The sequence below is a fragment of the Lithobates pipiens genome, unplaced genomic scaffold (genome assembly GCF_037356315.1).
Source record: "Lithobates pipiens isolate NorthernLeopardFrog02 unplaced genomic scaffold, aLitPip1_a1.2 Scaffold_13, whole genome shotgun sequence".
Classification (NCBI taxonomy): Eukaryota; Metazoa; Chordata; class Amphibia; order Anura; family Ranidae; genus Lithobates; species Lithobates pipiens.
This window is the reverse complement of record NW_027507718.1, coordinates 129679844-129701189: the sequence shown is the minus strand read 5'-3', so window position 1 is coordinate 129701189 and position 21346 is coordinate 129679844. Positions and strand designations below refer to the sequence as shown.

At 44.4% G+C, this 21346-nt stretch overlaps 1 protein-coding gene across 9 annotated transcripts in view; it reads left to right on the top strand.

Moving 5' to 3' along the window:
* The window catches only part of FCHO1 (FCH and mu domain containing endocytic adaptor 1), a 276363-nt gene extending 269008 nt beyond the window's left edge, over positions 1 to 7355 (top strand). For all 9 annotated transcript variants that reach the window (XM_077475562.1, XM_077475564.1, XM_077475563.1 and 6 more), the window contains one exon: positions 6621 to 7355. In XM_077475562.1, the coding sequence (XP_077331688.1) occupies positions 6621 to 6640 (20 nt within the window). In that variant the 3' untranslated portion in view covers positions 6641 to 7355. The remainder of the gene's footprint in view (positions 1 to 6620) is intronic.
* The last annotated feature ends 13991 nt before the right edge of the window (positions 7356 to 21346 follow it).

Genomic DNA, 21346 nt, shown 5'->3' with positions numbered 1-21346 from the left:
AACACTACACTGACATGTAGGTACACATAGGCACACAAATCACCCCCCCCCCCCCCCAGTCACAGTGTCACTGATTGCAGTGATCATTTATTTACTGATCACTGCATTTAGTGTCAGTTGTGACAGTAAAAAGTGTCAGGGCAGTTAGTGTTAGGTCCAGGGTAGCCCCCTACCACCCCAATAAAGGTTTAACCCCCTGATTGCCCCTAGAGTTAACCCTTTCACCCCCTTTTGCCAGTGTCACTAAGCAATCGTTTTTCTGATCGCTGCATTAATGTCACTGGTGCCGTTAGGTAGCTAGTTATCTTTTTAGGTTCACTGCCAGGTTTTTATAGCATTAGGTACCCCCATATACTACCCAATAAAGGTTTTAACCCCCTGATTGTCCCTAGAGTTAACCCTTTCACCAGCGATCACTGTGTAAGTGTCACTGGTGACGCTGGTTAGCCAGTTAGTTATTTAGGTTCCCCGTCAGGTTTTTATATAGTGTCCGTGACCCCCATAAACTACCTAATAAAGATTTTAACCCCCTGATTGCCCCTAGTTAACCCTTTCACCAGTGATCACCGTATAAGTGTTACGGGTGACTCTGGTTAGTTTGCTTTTTATAGCATCAGGGCACCCACCATTTATTACCCAATAAAGGTTTAACCCCCTGATCACCCGGCGGGTGATATCAATTAGGTTTTAGGGTCAGGGTCTGCGTCGCCCCAGGCAGCGCTAGGTTAGTGCCAGTACCGCTAACACCCACGCGCAAAGCATACACCTCCCGTAGTGGTATAGTATCTGAACAGATCAATATCTGATCTGATCAGATCTATACTAGCGTCCCCAGCAGTTAAGGGTTACAAAAAAACGCATTATTAGCGGGATCAGCCCAGATACCTGCTAGCACCTGCGTTTTGCCCCCCAGCCCAGCCCACCCAAGTGCAGTATCGATCGATCACTGTCACTTACAAAACACTAAACACATAACTGCAGCGTTCGCAGAGTCAGGCCTGATCCCTGCGATCGCTAAAAGTTTTTTTTGGTAGCGTTTTATATTTAAATCCCGAAGGCGGTGCTTGGTTTTCGGGGTCCTGTAGGCGGCGAGGCTCCCAAAAAGTCCCCCACATGTGGTATCCCCATACTCAGGAGAAGCAGCAGAATTTATTTTGGGGTGTAATTTCACTTATGCCTATAGCATGTGTGAGCAATATATCATTTAGTGACAACTTTGTGCAAAAAAAAAATAAAAAAGTTTGTAATATTCCCGCAACTTGTGGCAAAATATAAAATATTTCATGGACTCAACATGCCTCTCAGTAAATAGCTTGGGGTGTCTACTTTCCAAAATGGGGTCATTTTGGGGGGTTTTTGTGCTATTTTGGCATTTTATGGCCTTCGAAACTGTGATAGGTAGTGAGGAGTGAAATCAAAAATTTGCACCGTTAGAAATCCTGAAGGCAGTGATTGGTTTTCGGGGTGCCGTACGCGGCTAGACTCCCAAAAAGTCCCACATATGTGGTATCCCCGTACTCAGGAGAAGGAGCAGAATATATTTTGGGGGTGCAATTCCACATATAACTATGGCATGTGTGAGCAATATATCATTTAGTGACAACTTTTTGTAAACTTTTTTTTTGTGTGTCATCATTCAATCACTTGGGACAAAAAAAAAATATTCAATGGGCTTAACACGCCACTCAGCAATTTTCTTGGGGTGTCTACTTTCCAAAAGTTGGGGGGGGGGGGGGTTGTACTGCCTTGCCATTTTAGCACCTCAAGAAATGAGATAGGCAGTCATAAATTAAAAGCTGTGTAAATTCCAGAAAATGTACTCTAGTTTGTAGACTCTATAACTTTTGCGCAAACCAATAAATATACGCTTATTGACATTTTTTTTTTACTAAAGACATGTGGCTGAATACATTTTGGCCTAAATGTATGACTAAAATTTAGTTTATTTGATTTATCTTATAACAAAAAGTAGAAAATATCTTTTTTTTTTTTTTTTTTTTTCAAAATGTTCAATCTTTTTCCTTTTTATATGGTAAAAAAATAAAAATCACAGAGGCAATCAAATACCATCAAAAGAAAGCTCTATTTGTGGGAAGAAAAGGACGCAAAAAATGGTGAAAATTTAATAAACCCAGGGGCAAAGTATCCGGCACCATTTTGGGTATAAGTTTGACTGCTGAAGGGACCAGGAGTTTTACAGCTTTTGAAAATACAGCAATTGTATAGGGTTATTGAGTTGGCCTACTGAAAGCAGTTTTCAGATCTAACGCTACTTTCTCACTGAGGCGTTTTTTAGGCACTAAACATCTAAAAATAGTGTCTGAAAAACGCCTCCCCTGTAGCCCCAGTGTGAGAGCCCGAGTGCTTTCATACTGGAGCGTTGCGCTTGCAGGAAGTTAGAAAAAATCCTGCAAGCAGCATCTTGCAGGCGGAGCGGGAGCAGTGACTACACCGCTTCTCCACCGCCTCTGCTATTGTAATTAGTCGGCACAGCTGCCAAAGAGCCTACAATGTACTTTGGCAGCAGCGCTTTTCAGGCTCTATAAACCCTTTATTCGGCTGCTAGCGGGGGTTAAATGCGCCCCGCTAGCAGCCGAAAAGCGCCGCTATTACAGCGGTAAAGCACCGCCAAATTAGTGGCGCTTTACTGCTAACTTCTGTCCACTCCAGTGTGAAAGTAGCCTAACACTTACATCCATGGTTAAGTTAGTGGTTGTAAAGACAGAAATTATTATTTTTTTAAATTTAATGCATTCTATGCACTAACCACTTCAATACCAGGCACTTATATACCTTCCTGCCCGGGTCAATTTTCAGCTTTCAGCACTGTCGCACTTTGAATGGCAAAGGTCATGCTACTCTGTACCCAAAATACATTTTTATAATTTTGTTCCAACAAATAGAGCTTTCTTTTGGTGGTATTTGATCACCTCTAGGATTTTTATTTTCTGTTACGAACTTTGTAAATATGTTTCCCTTTCACTGATGGGCACTGATGGGGCTGCACTGACTGGCACCGATAAGGTGCCACTAATATGGGGCACTGATAAGTGGCACTGATATGTAGCATGGATGGGCACCGATAGGTGGCACTGATGTACACTATTGGATGGTACTGATGGATGCCAATCCATGCCAAACGATGTCAATCCATTGTGGGCACTGATTGGCATCCCTGGTGGTCAAAGGTGGCATCCCTGGTGGTCCTGGTGACATCCCTGGTGGTCCAGTGTGTGGGCATCCTTGAGGGGACTGCGCTGATAATCAGCACAGACCCCCCCCCCCCCCCCCGTCAGAGGAGCAGCCAATCAGCTCTCCTCTGCTCGTGTCTGACAGACACGAGTGAGGGAAAGCCAATCAACGGCTCTTCCTGTTTACACTGTGATCAGCTGTGATTGAACACTGCTGATCACGTGGTAGAGAGTCTCTGTCAGAGACTCTTTACCTAGATCGGAGTTGCGGTGTGTCAGACTGACGCGCCGCAACAACGATCGCCGCAATGTGCGCTCCCAGTGGTGTGCAGTTGCTTGATATCCTGGCAACATCCGGTCAGGATATCACAACAGTGAGACTTTAGAATCACTCTAAGTTGAGCACTATGCAAATGACAGTGTTATTCCAAACATATTTCTTATACTTATAAAATGTCTGTGCACTTAATGCTTCCTTTCGTCATCTTCATATAGTTATGGTTATAGCAACGAGATGCAGATCCAATATTGACCCATAAACCACCCATCTTTGGCGTTCGCACCTACTTACAGTGCTTATGTGATGTCAGATGTGCCTGTGAATAAAGCTATGATGGTAGTGTGACCAGTCACTCTCCTTACAGGGAAAAACTAGTGTCGACTGGTCTTTATTTGCTTTAAAGCCTGTTTAACTTCTGAACATAGAACATGTTAAAGGTTACACGCGTATTTATGGTGTAATATGTTCAGCAACCTCCCACCCATCCCTCAGTCCTTCTCCCTGCATACGCTGTCATATTTTAAAAACAGTGCAACTGTGCGGGACTCCACCCAGACAGCCGTGTCATTCATTTGTAGGAATCTGTGCATGACAGAATTAATCCTCAATCACTAGATCCAGAAAGATGACCCTCTAAGGATGACACTCACTTGTAAACTTTAAGTTGTAGGGGTTGTAGGTGTCCCTTCACAAACTCAACATCCTCAGAGCTCATCCAAAAAATGAGGATGCTGTCGATGTACCTGTACCAGGAAAGAACCCTAGACAGCTACACTGACAATATCTTCCCACCAATGAGCCAGGACTCCCAGTCCCTGTGGTAAATATCTGGCATACACCAGGGCACAATTGGTGTCCATGGCTGTCTGGACATCTGCCATCAAATTGAAATTTGTTATGTGTTACTATAAACTCTTAAGTGTCTTAACTATGAACTGGTTGTGATTGTGCTTCCCAGTCGCCCCGGCTCTGAAGTGTTCTTTCAATGACCTGCAAACCTTTTGTATGTGGAATAAAAGAATATAGCATCTCCAAAGTCAATAGAATGGAGATTTCCGATGAAGTAAGATCTTGCAGTAATGTCAGTAGATGCAAGGTGTCCTTTACATAGGGGAATTAACCATGAATGGCTGCAGGACCCTGTCATTATACTCACTAACTGACTCTAATGATGGGGAGCCCTGTGGATAACTCACCGATTTGTGTATCTTAGGGAGGGTATAGAAGATCAGCACCCTTGGGTCTTTGGACTTTTTTTTCCTAATAATAATCTCTTGGTAGGCTTCATTAATGGTTCCAAACAACTGGGATTTCTCCCCCTCTGTTAATCGATGGTATTGGGGTGTACCAACCAGTATTACTAAAAATTTGCTTACACATGGTGTTATATCTACTTTTGTCCATAAGGACAGTATTCCCCCCTTTGCTGCCTTAATGAAATTATGGTTGAGATGCAACTCTTGAAGAGTGTTTCTTTCCGCACGTGTCAAATTGTCATGAGAAATGTGATTTTACCTTGGATGTTGCAGTTCTTTAGTAACCGCCTTGACAGAGTTTGACACACCCAGATCAGTAAACAAAGGGGGGAAAGATTTACATCTTTTATAGAAGTTAACATCACTCAAGGCAACAGTATCCATTGGTTGATCTTGCAGTTCAATAACCTCCATACTTGCTTCCAGAGCTAAATCAAGCATTAATCAAAAAAAACTCAGCATCATCCTCCTTGTCCACATTTCCTTCCTCCCATAAAACAATGAGATCTCTGAGTGTTCGATATTCCCATCTGCTCAGACTTGACCAATCTCCAAGCGAGCACAGCGGAACATCATTTCATTTCCTATCATGTAACGCCTGTAGTACCATTTTCCTAGCAAACAGGCAGATACCCTTTACAATTTCAAAAACACTACCCCTCAAGGTGGGACAGAAGGACAGATCTGTGAGTAATGCCGTGTACACCCGGTCGGACTTTCCGGGCAGAAAAAAGTCAGACGGAATCATTTCATCTGATATTCCGATCGTGTGTGGGCTTCAGTGGACTTTTTTTTTATTTTTTTCGAAAAATCTGATGGACCTAGAAATAGAACATGTTTTAAATCTTTCCGACGGAATCAATTTCTACCGGGAAAACTGTTCGCCTGTATGCTGTTCCGACGGACCAAAAACGATGAAAGGGCAGCTATTGGCCACTGGCTATTGAACTTTTTTTCTAGTCGTGTTGTATGTCACTGCATTCTAAACGATCAGACTTTGGTGTGACCGTGTGTAGGCAAGTCTGTTTCAGAGGAACTCCGTTGGAAAAACTGTTAGTTTATTCTGACGGAAAAAACAGTCGTGTGTACGCAGCATCAGAGGGATCTGAGCAACTGACAGTTCGAAACTGAATAAATTGAGAACTCTTAGCCCTTGTACACACGGTCGGACATTCTGACAACCAAATCCGTTGGATTTTGTCCGAAACTGTTGCATACACACGGTCGGACAAAGTTGTTGGAAAATCCGATTGTACATAACGTGATGACTTTATTTCGTTACGACGGGACTACGTTCAGGCTAGTAGCCAATAGCTTTGGTCTAGGAATTTGATCTGAGCATATGTGGCACTTTGTCTGTCGGAGTAGGCTACACATGAACGGAGTATGTCCGATCGGAGCATTTTGTTGGAAAATTTTACGGACAAGTTGGAAAACTTGGTCCGACGGAAACAGTCCGATGGAGACCACACACAGTCGGATTATCCGACAAAACGGTACGATAGGACACATTCCGTCGGAATCTCCGACCGTGTGTACAAGGGCTTACTCATCCTCCTTTCCCCCATTTAGACATTATGATCCATCCCGTAACCTTTTCTTTTCTTTTCTTTTTTTTTTTTTTTTATATATTTCACTAGTGATTCCCAACCCCCCTATCATTTATACTTAAGTGATTCACTGTTTGTTTTTTGGACCTTGAGGGATTTTTTAGTGGTGATAAAGGAATAACACTGCATGTAAGCATTTAAAATACTTGATTTTTTATGTTTTTTTTTGTACTGTAACCTTCAGTTTTTCAAGTTGATGACACTATTCTTCCTACAGGAACTTGTACTTGGGAGCATTGATGCACCCACCCGTATTTTCATAAAATGTGTTTTCTTATCCTAGGTAAATACCTTGTTTGCTGAGAACAGGTGACAATTCTATGCACCACTCCTTTCATATTAATCTCTGCTCCCTGGCACCAGGGCCACATCTGGGAACAGTCTGAACCTTGGACTAAGAGGCTGGAAGTTCACCTTCATTCTGAAATGCCTCCCATGCTCAGTGATGACGTAGAGGAGTGATGCAGATTTCCTTTTTCTCTGTGAAGCTGATCTGGATTACAAGCACTTTAAACATTTTAAGAAGATTGCTAGTCAGCATTTTTCTGACTAAAATACAGCACTGGTATTCTATGTAGTGCCCATACAATTGTAAAATGACTGGAGACTTCAGGACATGTCTGTTTTTTAAAGTTTATTATATCTGTCTAGTTTTGTAGTTGGACCAAGTTGTGAGATTGTTTCAGCTAAAGAGGAGAAAAAGTGTCAGTTTACATTCAGGAGTTTGCAGTGTTTTAGTCAGCTATAAAATACAACTTGAGAACTCTCGCACTTTAGAGCCGCTTTTGGTGTATGTAAGAATGCAAGTGGAGTGTATAGAAGGTGTTTGTATATAACCAGTTTAGTATACATGCACACTGTACATAGTTTTGCAATGTTTTTCCTGTTGACAATTTTGGTTCTGTTTTGTTTGTCAGAGAGGCTCTATATTAGACCTAAAGTGCAAAATTATCATATATATTCTAAATATATCTATATATATATTGTGTGTACATAAAATAAAGTTTGATGCAGTCAAGTTTGTGTGCGCTTTTATTTTTTTAACTTTAGGTTGGTGTGCTATTTACAAAAAAAAACAAAAAACGTTTATCAAATTACATAGTCCGTATGTAGCATACCATGTCAGTCTCCCTGCTGCTGCTCCCCACAGTTTAAATATAGCAGCTGGTTGCAGTCACTGCTCAAAAATTTAGCTTTTAAACTGTTTCTCTCTAGTTCATTGAGGGACACAGGAATTCTGAGATAGGTGGGATATACTGCTGCCTACATGGGGATTGGACCATGGCAAACAAAAAAAAAATGTGGGCTAGTGCACAATAATCCCTACTATTCCCATCAGACTTCAGTTTTTGCTAGTATCCTAGGAGTATGAATGTTTTTTCTCTGCTCAGTTGAGAAAGTCTACCATTTTTGTTACATCGCTGCTGTGTTGGTCTATATATGCATCTGAATTGACTTTTCAGCTTGACTTTGGAGGTCATTCCCAGACCCGCTAAACAAATGTTTCAGGAGTAACCTGGAATGTGATCTATGAGCAATAGGCTCTATTGTGGCACTTTCCAGACCTGCATGGTACTGGTAAAGGTTATATAGAAGTGCTCCATATAACACAATATGGGATATGTGATGGTTTTTCCTTTTCATACATCATGGGACACAGAGTTAGGCTAATACTCATTACCTACTGGGTTATACTCCATCTCCAGGTGAATGGACACTGGTAGGCCAAAGGTCTTTAGACAGGAAGTGATGCCCTATATAACCCATCCCATACAGGAACTACTTCAATTTTCCCAAGGCCGTCTTTCAGGACAGCCACCATAGAGAGAACCCGGCTCCTCCCTTTCTAGGAAACGCTGCCTTCCAACGCAGATTTAAGCCTCAACCTCCCCTCAGCCCCTCAGTTATGGTGTTCCCTCCGGAGGGGAGACACCGCATGGGAGCTGAGGCTAGTCAGCTGGGGAGGCTGAGGCTTTTTCTTTTACCTGGGGGAGATGGGGATCTCTCTATGGTGGTCCAAGGCGACTGGTCGGAGGTCAGGATGGCTGAACGGATCCCTGTGGGCCATTGCGGTTTTCGTCGCCGCACGCACTCCAGCCACCCTTGGGAAAGGTGGAGGTCTGGGGAGGGCCGTTAAATGGCACCTAGCGTGGCACGACAGGAGGAGGCTACGTTCCCCCTTGTGCAGGCGGTGCTGGAGCGGTGTGCCGGGCCGGATGACGGGCTTCCTTGTTACTGTACATGCGTCTTCCGGTTCCAGGCGCGGTAAATTAAAAAGGACGGCTCTTTCTGGCTGGCGAGGTCTTCCTTTTCACCCTGTACAGACAGCGGCTGGTAGACAGGACTGTGACTACTAGTGCCTGGCATGTCGGAAGCAGATGCTTCAAGAACTGGCCCAGGAGACAGCAGCACCAGCCACTCCAAGGTAAGGCGAACCCTGGGGTGGTGTTCCCTTCCTTTTGTATCGGTAGCTCCACCAGTGTATATGCTCCCTGGTGGTCAGGGGGGAAGAGGGGGTGCGTCTGGGACCCTGGTGGTGGTTGGTCCTGGGGGGGCACTCCTGGTGGTCCTCTGGTCAGTGCTGGCAATAGGTGGTGCTTATTACTCCTTTTGTCTGCTTTTATGTTTCTGAAAGCCACCAGAAAATCGCCCCATGGGTCTAAGAAGAAGTGTTCTTCGTGTAGGGCTTCTATGGGGGAGTCTTGGACTAAAGCACTTTGTAGGAAGTGTATAGAGGGGCTGGTGAGGGAGTAGACAGCAGAGTGGGGTGTGGACCTTGCGGCGTCAGTAATTGAACACTCTCGCACCTTTAGGTAATTTAAGGAGTTATTCTCCAGTTTTCAGTCCCAGAGTAACCTTCCACCAGCACAGCAGAGTGGTTCACCTATCCCTGAGGTTATTGTCCCAGTGGGGGATAAGCCAGAAGGCTCCAGTGATGAATACAAAGTGGATAGTGCCGTTTCAGACTCCCAGGGGGAGTCCGATGAGGTTACTGTGGATGGGGAATCCAAAAGGTCCTCCCGTTTATAGACTTTCTCTTGAAGAATTGGGGGATCTCTTAGGAGCCATTCTCACCACTTTAGGCATTCAAGAGGAAAGGAAGACCTTGTTCCTGCATGATCAAATGTACAGGGGCTTGGGGGAAGAGACGAAGAGGGTGTTCCCGGTTCACGAGGTCCTGGTGGATGCCATCAAGAAAGAATGGCAGGATCCAGAGAGGAAACCTTTTTTATCAAGAGCCATGAAACAAAGGTTTCCATTTGCAGAGGAGGAGTCTCTGGTATGGAACAAGTCGCCTAGGTTAGATGCGGCATTTTCCCAAGTGTCCAGGCATACAGTTCTGGCCTTTGAGGACATGGGGGTTCTGTCAGATCCCATGGATCAAAGGATGGATTTAATTTTGAAGAAGGCTTGGAACTCGGGTCAGGGGCACCTGAAACCAGCCATGGCAGCCACTCTGGTAGCCTGGAATATGGAATGCTGGCTTACTCAGATCAAAGCCCATATAGAAGCAGGAATAGCAAAGGAGACTATCCTCTTCCTTTCCCATGTTACTCAAGGGAGCGGCTTATATTGCAGATGCTTCAGCAGAATCGGTCTGCATGTCTGCAAGGTCCACGGCCCTGACCAATCCAGCTAGGAGAGCCTTATGGCTGAAAACATAGCAGGGGGATAGTGCGTCCAAAATTAAACTTTGTGGGATACCTCTCACGGGTGATCTATTATTTGGACCAGGGTTGGAGGCTGTGCTGGATCGGACAGCCGATAAGAAGAAAGCCTTCCCCATTAAGAGAAAATATTGGGTTCAGGCTAAAAGGCTCAGCTTTAAAAGAAGGTGGAGACTCCAAAGGCTGAGAAACAGAAAAAGTCCTGGGGACTGAAGGGTAAGGACCGTGGGGGGGGGGGGGCAATTTTTCCCCCTCCTGAACAGCCCAAAAAGAGCCAATGACAGGATCACGGTGGGAGGAAGGTTGGGGGCTTTCCTCCCACAGTGGGAAAGGATCACCTCCAATCAGTTCGTGCTGGGGATTACAAGGCGAGGTTATCGGTTGGAGTTCTCGGATCCCCCCCCCACTCAGGCTTCTGGTCACTGAGATGCCAAAGTGTGTGGAAAAGTCATGTGCTCTTCTGGCCTCACTACAAGAGCTAGAACAGCAGGAGGTGGTGGCAAGGGTACCAGTGGGCGAGAGAGGCAGAGGCTTTTATTCCCACATCTTTGTGGTCCGCAAGCCTTTGGGAAAATTCAAGCACATCCTGAATTTAAAGCCTTTGAATCTCTCAGTCACATACAGGAGATTCCGGATGGATTCGGTGTATTTGTGAAGGCACTGTGGAAGCAGACTGTTTCATGGCATCAATAGATTTAAAAGATGCATATCTGCACATCCCCATCGTAGAAAGCCATCAAAAATTTCTCAGGCTGGCAGTAAGAACAGCGGAGGGGGTTTTTCATCTCCAATTCAAGGCCCTTCCTTTTGGTCTGTCCCCCCCCCCCCCTGTATCTTCACCAAGGTGATGGAGGTGCTGGCGTTCTTAAGGCTCAAAGGCGTCTCGATAATTGCTTATCTAGACGATCTTCTTTTGTTTGCACCTACCCCGGAGCAGCTGGTTCGAGATCTGCAGGTTACAAAAACATCTTAGAGAATTTGGGTTGGCTCGTAAACCTGGAGAAGTCCAATTTAATCCCGGCCCAAAGGGTCACCTTTCTGGGCTGTGTGTTGGATTCAACAGAGCAAAGGGTCTTTCTTCCCTTGGAAAAGATCCAGGGCAGTTCTCAGATTTCGGTAAGGGGGATTATGTCGGCCCTAGGCTTACTGACATGTACACTTCCAGCAGTGCAGGGGGCGGGGCTACATTTTCGTCCTCTGCAACTGTTCATTTTGAGGATCTGGGACCACAGACGGGTCTTTGGATTCACTGGTTTCAGTTCCTCCTCAGGTCAAGAGGTCCCTCTGGTGGTGGAGAAAGGAGGTAAATCTGTCACAAGGCCTGGAGTGGGTCCTCCCGGTATCCAGGACCGTAACAACAGATGCGAGCGGTTCAGGTTGGGGAGCTCATCCGGGCACCCGGGTGGTGCAGGGTTCCTGGAGGAAGGTAGTGCGGTCCTCGAACTGGAGGAAGTTGAGAGCGGTGGATCTGACCAGTATCTACTAATCCAGTCCTTTTGGATTGAGTCTGTCCGCTCAGTGGTAGCCTCGCTCCAGATGGGAAACATCTAGCCTCAATCTACATAAAAACACGTATTTAGACCTACCTATCTTTCAGTCTCAGAGGTTCCTTCGATTTGCAGTAGAGAAACAACGTTTTAAGTTTGTGGCTCTACCCTTCGGACTTACCACAGTTCCTCGGGTGTTTACAAATATCCTAGCACCAGTACTGGGTCTTTTAAGGGCCAAGGGATCTTGGTGTTCAGGTATCTGGACGACCTCCTGCTCAGAGATCACTCACTACAGGCTCTAAAACAGAGGATAAGATGCACAGTACAGTATTTCGAAAGCTTAGGTTGGATCATAAATATCGACAAGTCAGCCTTGAAACCAGCTCAAAGCCTAAAGTATTTAGGGCTGACCCTAGATACGGTCCAAGCAAGGGTATTTTTGCCACCCGTAAGGATCTGTACCCTGAAGGATCAGGTGCATCAGAAAAGGTGGTTCAGACAATCCTCCATTCAGCTCTGTATGAGTCTTCTAGGGAGGATGGTGTCCTCCGAGGAAGTGCCCTATGCCCAGTTCCATTTCAGGCCTTTACAACAAGACATCTTGTTGGCTTGGAACAGGAGAGGACAAGTCCTGGATTATCAAATGTTCTTATCTCCTCGGGCACGCTTAAACCTAAACTGGTGGTTGCAGGATCAGAACCTGCGAAAGGGAAAATCCTTCTGCTATCTTGGAGAGTACTGACTACAGATGGCAGTCTTTCAAGCTGGGGAGCAACCCTAGAGGGGCTCATGGCCCAGTGCAAATGGTCAAGGACAGAACAGATCCTGCCCATCAACATCCTGGAGTTACAGGAAGTATATCTACGGTCCTGGACGGTGAAGCTTCAGGACTGTCCTATCAGGGTTCAGACCGATGCTGCCACTGCAGTGGCCTATATAAACCACCAAAGTGGTACCAGGAGTCATTCAGCTTTGAAGGAGGTGAACCACATACTAGGCTGGGCAGAGGAATATGTGCCGATTCTATCGGCAATCCATATACCGGGAGTAGAGAACTGGAAGGCAGATTATCTCAGCAACAAGATGCAGCAGTTTGTGTCCCTAACAAGACATCCTCTGGCAATTGGAGCAGATGCTCTGTTATGCTCCTCTCCTTCCACATTTGTTGTGTAGGATTTGCAGAGAGGGGGTTCCAGTCATTCTGTGGCACCAGCCTGGCCCAGAAGGCCCTGGTTCCCAGAAATTGTGAGACTGTCAATAGATGGGCCATGGACGCTGTCTCAAGGTCCTATATTCCACCCAAATTTAGAATCTCTAAATTTGACGGCATGGCTATTGAAGCCAGGGTGTTAAAGGACTGTGGCATCCCGGGACCAGTGGTGTCTACCCTAGTGAATGCTAGAAAAGCAGTCACTAGGAAGAGCTAGCATAAGGTCTGGAAGACTTATATTGCTTGGTGTGAAGCCAAAAACTGGCATCCTTGGAAGAATGTGATTGGGGGAATTCTTATTCTCCTTTCTCTATTTAAATTATTTTCTACAGTCAGCTGTGGAAATCGGATTGGCTTTGAGTACAATCAGAGGTCAGATTTCGGCCCTGTCGGTTTTCTTCCGAACCTTTTATGCAGGGGGCAACTCCTTTGCTTCCCCCATTAGGTCACTTATGTGTCCTTGGGATTGAACTTGGTCCTGTCTGTTACAGAAACAACCATTTGAACCTATCAAGGAAATACCATTAGACTTGCTGTCACGCAAGCTAGCCTTCCTGATGGCCATCACCTCGGCTAGGAGGGTGTCGGAGTTGGCGATCCTTCACCACGACAGGGTCATGTTACAACCTGTCTTATCCTTTTTGACAAAAGTGGTGTCAGCCTTTCATTTAAATCGGGACATTATTTTTGCCTTCTTTTTTCTCTCAGCTTCGTTCGGCGGAAGAGAGACGACTGCATTCCTTGGACGTTGTCCAGGCAGTCAAGGTATATTTGTCTAGATCTGTGGAGATCTGAGGATCAGACTCCTTTTTTGTTTTACCAAAAAGACCGAAGAAGGGGCAGGCAGCTTCCAAAGCTTCTATTGCCAACTGGGTCCGCCAATTGGTCATTCAGGCCTATGGTCTGAAACGTAAAGCTTCTCCCTTTAGGGTGAGAGCTCATTCTACCAGGGGTGTAAGAATCTCCTGGGCTTTTCACCATCAGGCATCTGTGGCTCAGATTTGTAAGGCTGCTACCTTGTCTTCAGTGCATACGTTCACAACATTTTATCAAGTGGATGTTCGAGAAACCGAGGATTTGGCTTTCGGCCGCAGTGTACTGTGGGCTGCCGTATAGGGTTTGATGACTATTGTTGGACAGGGTGTCTCCCTCCCCTCAAGACTATTGATCTGGGACGTCCCAGTAGGTAATGAATATTAGCCTAACTGTGTCCCATGATGTATGCAAAAGAAAATAGGATTTTTTTCATCATACTTGCCTGTAAAATCCTTTTCTTTGAGTACATCAGGGAACACAGAGGTCTCTCCCCTCTTTTTTGAGGATTCAGTGCTTGCTGCAAAGCTGAAGTACTTCCTGTATGGGAGGGGTTATATAGGGGATCACTTCCTGTCTAAAGACATTTTGGTCGACCAATGTCCATTCACCCAGACATGAAGTAGTAATGAATATTAGCCTATGTGTCCCATGATGTACTCAAAAGGATTTTACAGGTAAGTATGATGAAAAAAAAAAAATTTTTTCTGTGTGCTATTACCCTATGAGGAGGAAACAAGGGGACCATTGAAGTGGGTGGTGCTAATTGTCCCCAATAGAGGTGGAAAATGTGGTTACATGCAAAAAACATTAAACATGTAGAGCAAAACAGAATACAAGTATGGTGAAGCCCCCTTATGTAAACTTTAACTGCTTGCCGACCAGCCGCCTTATAACGTTATATGGCCGAAGGTTGGCTCTCCTGAGCGAATCGCCATAGGTGTATGTCAGCTGGCGCAGTTGCGGGTGTGTGCCCCCACTGTGGGAGCATACCTGCGGTCGGCGGACTCTATCCGCCGGCGATCCCGCCATCGCATAGTACAGAGGCGGAATAGGGATCTGCCTTTGTATGTAAGGCTAATCCCTGTTCTGACAGGGGACATGACAGAGATCTACTGTTCCCAGGGATTGGAAATGGTGATTTGTCATGTCCCTGGCAGCCCACCCCCCTACAGTTAGAACACACTGAGGGAACACACTTAACCCCTTGATCGCCCCCTAGTGTTAACCCCTTCCTTACCAGTGTAATGTTTACATTGCAAATGCATTTTTATAGCACTGACAATGTCACTGATCCCAAAAAGTATAATTTGGGGTCAGATTTGTCTGCCTCAATGTAACAATCCCGCTAAAAATCGCAGATTGTCGCCATTACGAGTAAAAAGAAAAGTCCCTAAATCTATCCCATAGTTTGTAAACATGCAATTGTCGGTTAAAGCGACGCAGTGCCGTATCGCAAAAAATGGCCTGGTCATTAAGGAGGCAAATCCTTCCTGGGCTGAAGTGGTTAAGTATATATGTTCAAAAGAAAGTCCCACTACTATTTGAGTTTCAATGCATACGAGAATGATCTTTAAATGTTAGCCATTTTATATGATATATAATAAAAGTTTTTTTTAGTTTTTTTTAATTATTGTATTGGATCACTGAGTAAATATTTCCACTATTAAATTGCCTTCATTAATGCAATTGACTTTGAATGCATAATGAAAAAGTTTGATTGTGTAGAGGTGATATTTGCATGATAACCTGAACTAGCTATTTATTTCTAGCATGAGGGACATTGTGTGTATCACAGATTCTATATATATATATATATATATATATATATATATATATATATATATAGATTTTAGGTGTTTATTGGCAAACGGGCCACTATCAGGGGGATACCGCCGATTCAACTGTAAGGGACCCAAGGCCAGAAGAAGGCAGGACAGGTGAAGGGGGGGCCGTGTTGTGCTCTGTAGAAACAATCTTGCAGCATCTGTTGTTCTCATTGTCATTGAACTCAGACATTGAGCTCTTTACTGCCACTTCTGGCTACTATGTGCATGTGCACCCCTCATGTGAGTTGCCTGTACTGTGCTCCTCTGTGTCAGCAACATGTCAGCTTTGTGAAAATGAGCTGGGACTAGGTAGGAATATTTCCTTTACAAGTAGGGGCCGTGAAGGAAAGCGGAGGGGGTTATTTGTGTACAGAGAGGGGCCAGAGGCTTGTGTGTTTACAGATTTGTGTATGTGTGGGGCTGAATTATATATATTCAGGTGTGAGGGGGCTGTCATATACAGTCAGGTCCATAAATATTGGGACATTGACACAATTCTAATCTTTTGGGCTCTATACACCACCACAATAAATTTGAAATGAAATGAACAAAATGTGCTTTAACTGCAGACTTTCAGCTTTAATTTAAGGGTTTTTTACATCCAAATCAGGTGAACGGTGTAGAAATTACAACAGTTTCTATATGTGCCTCCCACTTTTTAAGGGACCAAAAGTAATGGGACAGATTAACATTCATCCATTAAACTTTCACTTTTTAATACTTGGTTGCAAATACTTTGTAGTCAATTACAGCTTGAAGTCTGGAACGCATTGACATCACCAGACGCTGGGTATCACCCCTGCTGATGCTCTGTCAGGCCTCTACTGCAACTGTATTCAGTTCCTGCTTGTTCTTGGGGCATTTTCCCTTCAGTTTTGTCTTCAATAGGTGAAATGCATGCTCGATCGGATTCAGGTCAGGAGATTGACTTGGCCATTGCGGAACATTCCACTTCTTTCCCTTAAAAAACTCTTTGGTTACTTTCGCAGTATGCTTCGGGTCATTGTGCATCTGCACTGTAAAGCGCCGTCCAATGAGTTCTGAAGCATTTTGCTTAATATGAGCAGATAATATTGGCTGAAACACTTCAGAATTCATCCTGCTGCTTTTGTCAACAGTCACATCATCAATAAATACAAGAGAACCAGTTCCAGCCCTACATGCCCATGCCATGGCACTACCACCACCATGCTTCACTGATGAGGTGGTATGCTTTGGATCATGAACAGTTCCTTTCCTTCTCCATACTCTTCTCTTCCCATCACTCTGGTACATGTTGAGCTTGTCCATAGGATGTTGTTACAGAACTGTGAAGGCTTTTTTAGATGTTTGGCAAACTCTAATCTGGCCTTACTGTTTTTGAAACTCACTAATCTTGTGGTGAACCCTCTGTATTCACTCTGGTGAAGTCTTCTCTTGATTGTTGATTTGACACACATACACCTACCTCCTGGAGAGTGTTCTTGATTTGGCCAACTGTTGTGAAGGGTGTTTTTTTTCACCAGGGAAAGAATAATTCAGTCATCCACCACAGTTGTTTTCCATGGTCTTCCAGGTCTTTTGGTGTTGCTGAGCTCACCAGTGCGTTCTTTCTTTTTAAGAATGTTCCAAACAGTTGATTTGGCCACACCTAATGTTTTATGAAGCATTTTGCTGAATATAAGCGGATAATATTGCCCGAAACACTTCAGAATTCAACCTGCTGCTTTTGTCAGCAGTCACATCATCAATAAATACAGGAGAAACAGTTCCATTGGCAGCCATACATGCCCACGCCATGACACTACCACCACCATGCTTCACTGATGAGGTAGTATGCTTTGGATCATGAGCAGTTCCTTTGCTTCTCTGTACTCTTCTCTTCCCATGACTCTGATGGTTTTGTTTTGTTTTTTCAGCCTAATGATGGTTTGCTTCACTGATAGTGTCAGCTCTTTGGATCTCATATTGAGAGTTGACAGCAACAGATTCCAAATGCAAATAGCACACTTGAAATGAACTCTTGGCCTTTTATCTGCTCCTTGTAAATGGGATAATGAGGGAATTATACACACCTGGCCATGGAACAGCTGAGCAGTCAATTGTCCCATTACTTTTGGTCCTTTTAAAAAGAGGCCCCACTTCAGGACGGGGACACCGCTGTGCTTGAAAAAACGGAATTTTCCAATTACATACCATGCCACAAATATAGCGACCAAATCTAAGGGAGTATCCATACTCCTGCCAGGGAAATTACCTTGGACATGTAGGGACACGAAAATCGACACGGGAGGGCGATATGTGTTTATTAAAGGGCTTATAGGTGAAGTAGTAGTGACACTAGCTACAATCTACGCACCAAATGACAGACAAGACGCTTTTATACAAGATACGCTGAGCACTCTGATGGACTTTACTGAAGGACAATTTATTTTGGGCGGGGATTTCAACGCCCCCCTGAACCCAACAGTGGACACATCTACCGGTCCCTCCTCTCTGTGCACCAGCCTACATAAACGCATCACTCCATGAGGCCCAGTTGATAGACATGTGGAGGCTCCAACACGCAGGGGAGAGGGACTATACGTTCTTCTCACCTCCACACAAAACTCCTGCATCGACTTCTCCCTGTTACCACATAACCAACTAGAGGCTGCGGACATAGGTAGCATAACTTGGTCAGACCACACACCCATTACGATACGTTACTCCGTGTCTCTGACTTTGATGACTAAAGCGAAATTCTGGAGACTAAATGAAAGCCTATTGCAGACCCCCTCAGTACTGACCGACATCACAAAAGAGCTTAATCAGTATTTCCTAACCAATGAGGTAAACAACTGCGATCCTGGGATATTGTGGGAAGCCCACAAATCTGTAATTAGAGGAGTTCTGATTAAGCACGGGACACATTTAAAAAAAGGACGAAAGAAACAACTTTAGTTGATCCTACAGAAGGTACATGACCTAGAAAAGGAACACAAGCGAAGCCCGACAACATCACTAGAAGTGGAACTGCTGACCCTCCGCAAACAAACAGTAGATCTGTTACAATACCGGGCAAAAGCTGCTTTGCAAACATGTAGGAAACTTACATACGAGTCAGGGAACAAGTGTGGGGAAACTCCTTGCCAGAACAGTTAGACAACAAAGACTCCGGGCGTATATTCCCCAAATCGTGTCTCCCTCAGGACAGAGGAAAGCCTTACCCACTCAGATCGCCAATGCATTCCGGACCTATTATTCCTTCTTATACAATCTCCCGAAACAGTTACCCAATGACGCTACAGTAGGGTATTATCTTACTCAATCTAATATACCCAAACTCTCAAAGGAAAGTGCAGCCTTATTGGAAGAACCCATCACATTGATGGAACTACAATGCGCCATCAAAAACATGAAACCGGGAAGGGCACGGGGACCAGATGGGTTCACTCTTCAATATTATCAAACTCTTCTTCCAATCATAGACCCGCACATGCTAAAACTCTTGAATAATCTCACAAATGGTGGCCGACTTCAGAGAGACACACTAAGTGCCCACATTTCCTTCATACCCAAAGAAGGAATAGATCCGTTGGCCTGCGGCAGCTATAGGCCCATATCACTACTAAATATAGATCTCAAACTCCTTACTAAGGTACTAGCCAACAGACTATCCCAACATATGACGGACTTGATACATTTGGATCAGGTGCGTTTTGTCCCCAAAAGAGAGGCTACGGACAACACCACTAAGGTGCTTAACCTAATACACAGGGCCTCAGTGAGTAAGACAGCATGTGTTTTTCTCAGTACAGATGCCGAAAAGGCCTTCGACCAGGTTAGCTGGGAATTTATGGCCTCGGTCCTTAAACACATCGGACTTGGCAGGCACATGCCTAACTGGATCTCAAACATATATTCTATACCTACAGCCCAAGTCAAAGCCAACGGAGTCCTCTCTGACCCCTTTTCCATCTCCAATGGGACCAGACAGGGTTGCCCTTTATCGCCCCTCCTCTATGCCTTGGTACTGGAACCCTTCTTATGCACGATACGGCAAAACCTGGATATTTCAGGAATCCCCATCGATCAAACTCAGTATAAGATTTCCGCATATGCTGACGATCTTTTGTTTTCCCTGACAAACCTGGTCATTTCTCTTCCAAATCTAATTAAAGAATTCCAGAGGTATGGGAACCTGTCTAACCTAAAAATTAACTTTGACAAATCCACAGCTATGGGCATTAATATACCAGACGAAAAATTGATCCCCCTGCAGTCTAAATTTAATTTTAAATGGTCTGACAGCTGAGGTATATCCATTATCTTGTGACAAGTGTCCTGTTTGATGTATGTACATGGATATTTTATTGATGGAATGTATGCCTTGAGCTGGCCTGTATGTTCTTCTTTGTTCAAATAAAGTTCACTTTTGTAAATGGTCTGACAGTCACTTCACATATTTAGGAACCAATATTCCTAGAGATTTGAAACGCACTTTTGAATTGAACTTTCCGCCAATGCTGTCCAAGGTAAAGGGACTGCTTGAGGAATGGGAAAAAGGCGTCATGGTTCAGGAGGTGCAACCTTCTTAAAATGTGCATCCTCCCGAAAAATTCCTGTATTTGTTCCAAGCACTGCCAATCAGAATACCTTCTCTATATTTCAAACAAGTACACTCAATGTTTGTAAAATTTATCTGGTCACACTCGAAACCTCGACTACGTAGACGTTACCTGGCATTACCGACACATCAAGGGGGTCTTGCCCTTCCAGATGGGAAACACTACCACCAAGCAGTACACCTAGGGAGTATTATTGATTGGAACAGACACGAACAAACCAAATTATGGGTCCAATTAGAGCGCACCCAGGCAGGGGTCCCATTGAAAGGGGCAGTCTGGTGCTATGAAAGACTCCCACCAGACATGACAAAACACTCGATCATAGGCGCCACACTATGTATAGGCTCATTAATAATAAAGTCCACACCCTTGACCTCTAAACAGTCTCCTCTGTTTCCTATCCTGGCCAATCCAGCGTTTGCACTAGGCCTGGATCGATTGGAGTACGACACATTATGGAATGAAGGTAGAGATTGCGCACTACATTATGTAGAACGAGAACACTGGGCCTCGGTCCAATCATTGACAAGCGACACTGGGGGTTTCCAGCTACCATTTTGGAAAGCGATCCATCTACACCACTTCATCCACTCAATTCCAGACCCTACACTTTTTAAACGTGACCTGATGACTCTAGAGGAATAGTGTAGAGAAGAAGGTACATTACCCCAGGTACTTTCCAAAACATATATGTTGCTCAATACCCCAGCAGAACAACCTGATCTACTTTTCATGCAGAATTGGGTAAATTTCTTACGATGTACTTTCACAGCCATACAAAAACAAAATATTCTCCAATTCTCCCTGAAGTCATCTATCTGCACGAAAATTCAGGAGACAAACTATAAAATCCTAACTAGTTGGTACTATACACCTCAGTTACTACATAAGATTCTTCCCCAATACTTCAGATAGATGCTGGAGGTGTTCCGACAGACAAAGGGACACTTCTACATATATTCTGGACTTGCCCATTATTACAACATTTTTGGACGACAGTTGAAAAAGTCATTCAGAAGCTGACAGATCGCGTGATTCAGAGGGACCCCGGATTCTTTCTGCTGCACGCAACCGCGGTTCCGGCACGGGCGTACAAGAAATCCGTGATTAGGCATTTGCTTAATGCTGCAAAGTCATGTATCCCAGTTACATGGAAGCAAAATGTGCCTCCGTCAGTGGGATTGTGGTTGCGCAAGGTAGAAGATATTAAATCAATAGAAGACTTGGTGCTCACAGCCTAGCACAAACACTCCAAAACCTGGTCATTGTGGAATATGTTCATTTTATCTGATGAAGGACAGACTTTACTAAACTCTTTTTTTTTTTTATTTAATTACTCTTTATTGAAAAAGATCTTTCTTTTCCTTTTTTTACATGAAACATAATTATAGAAAATTAACATATAAGACA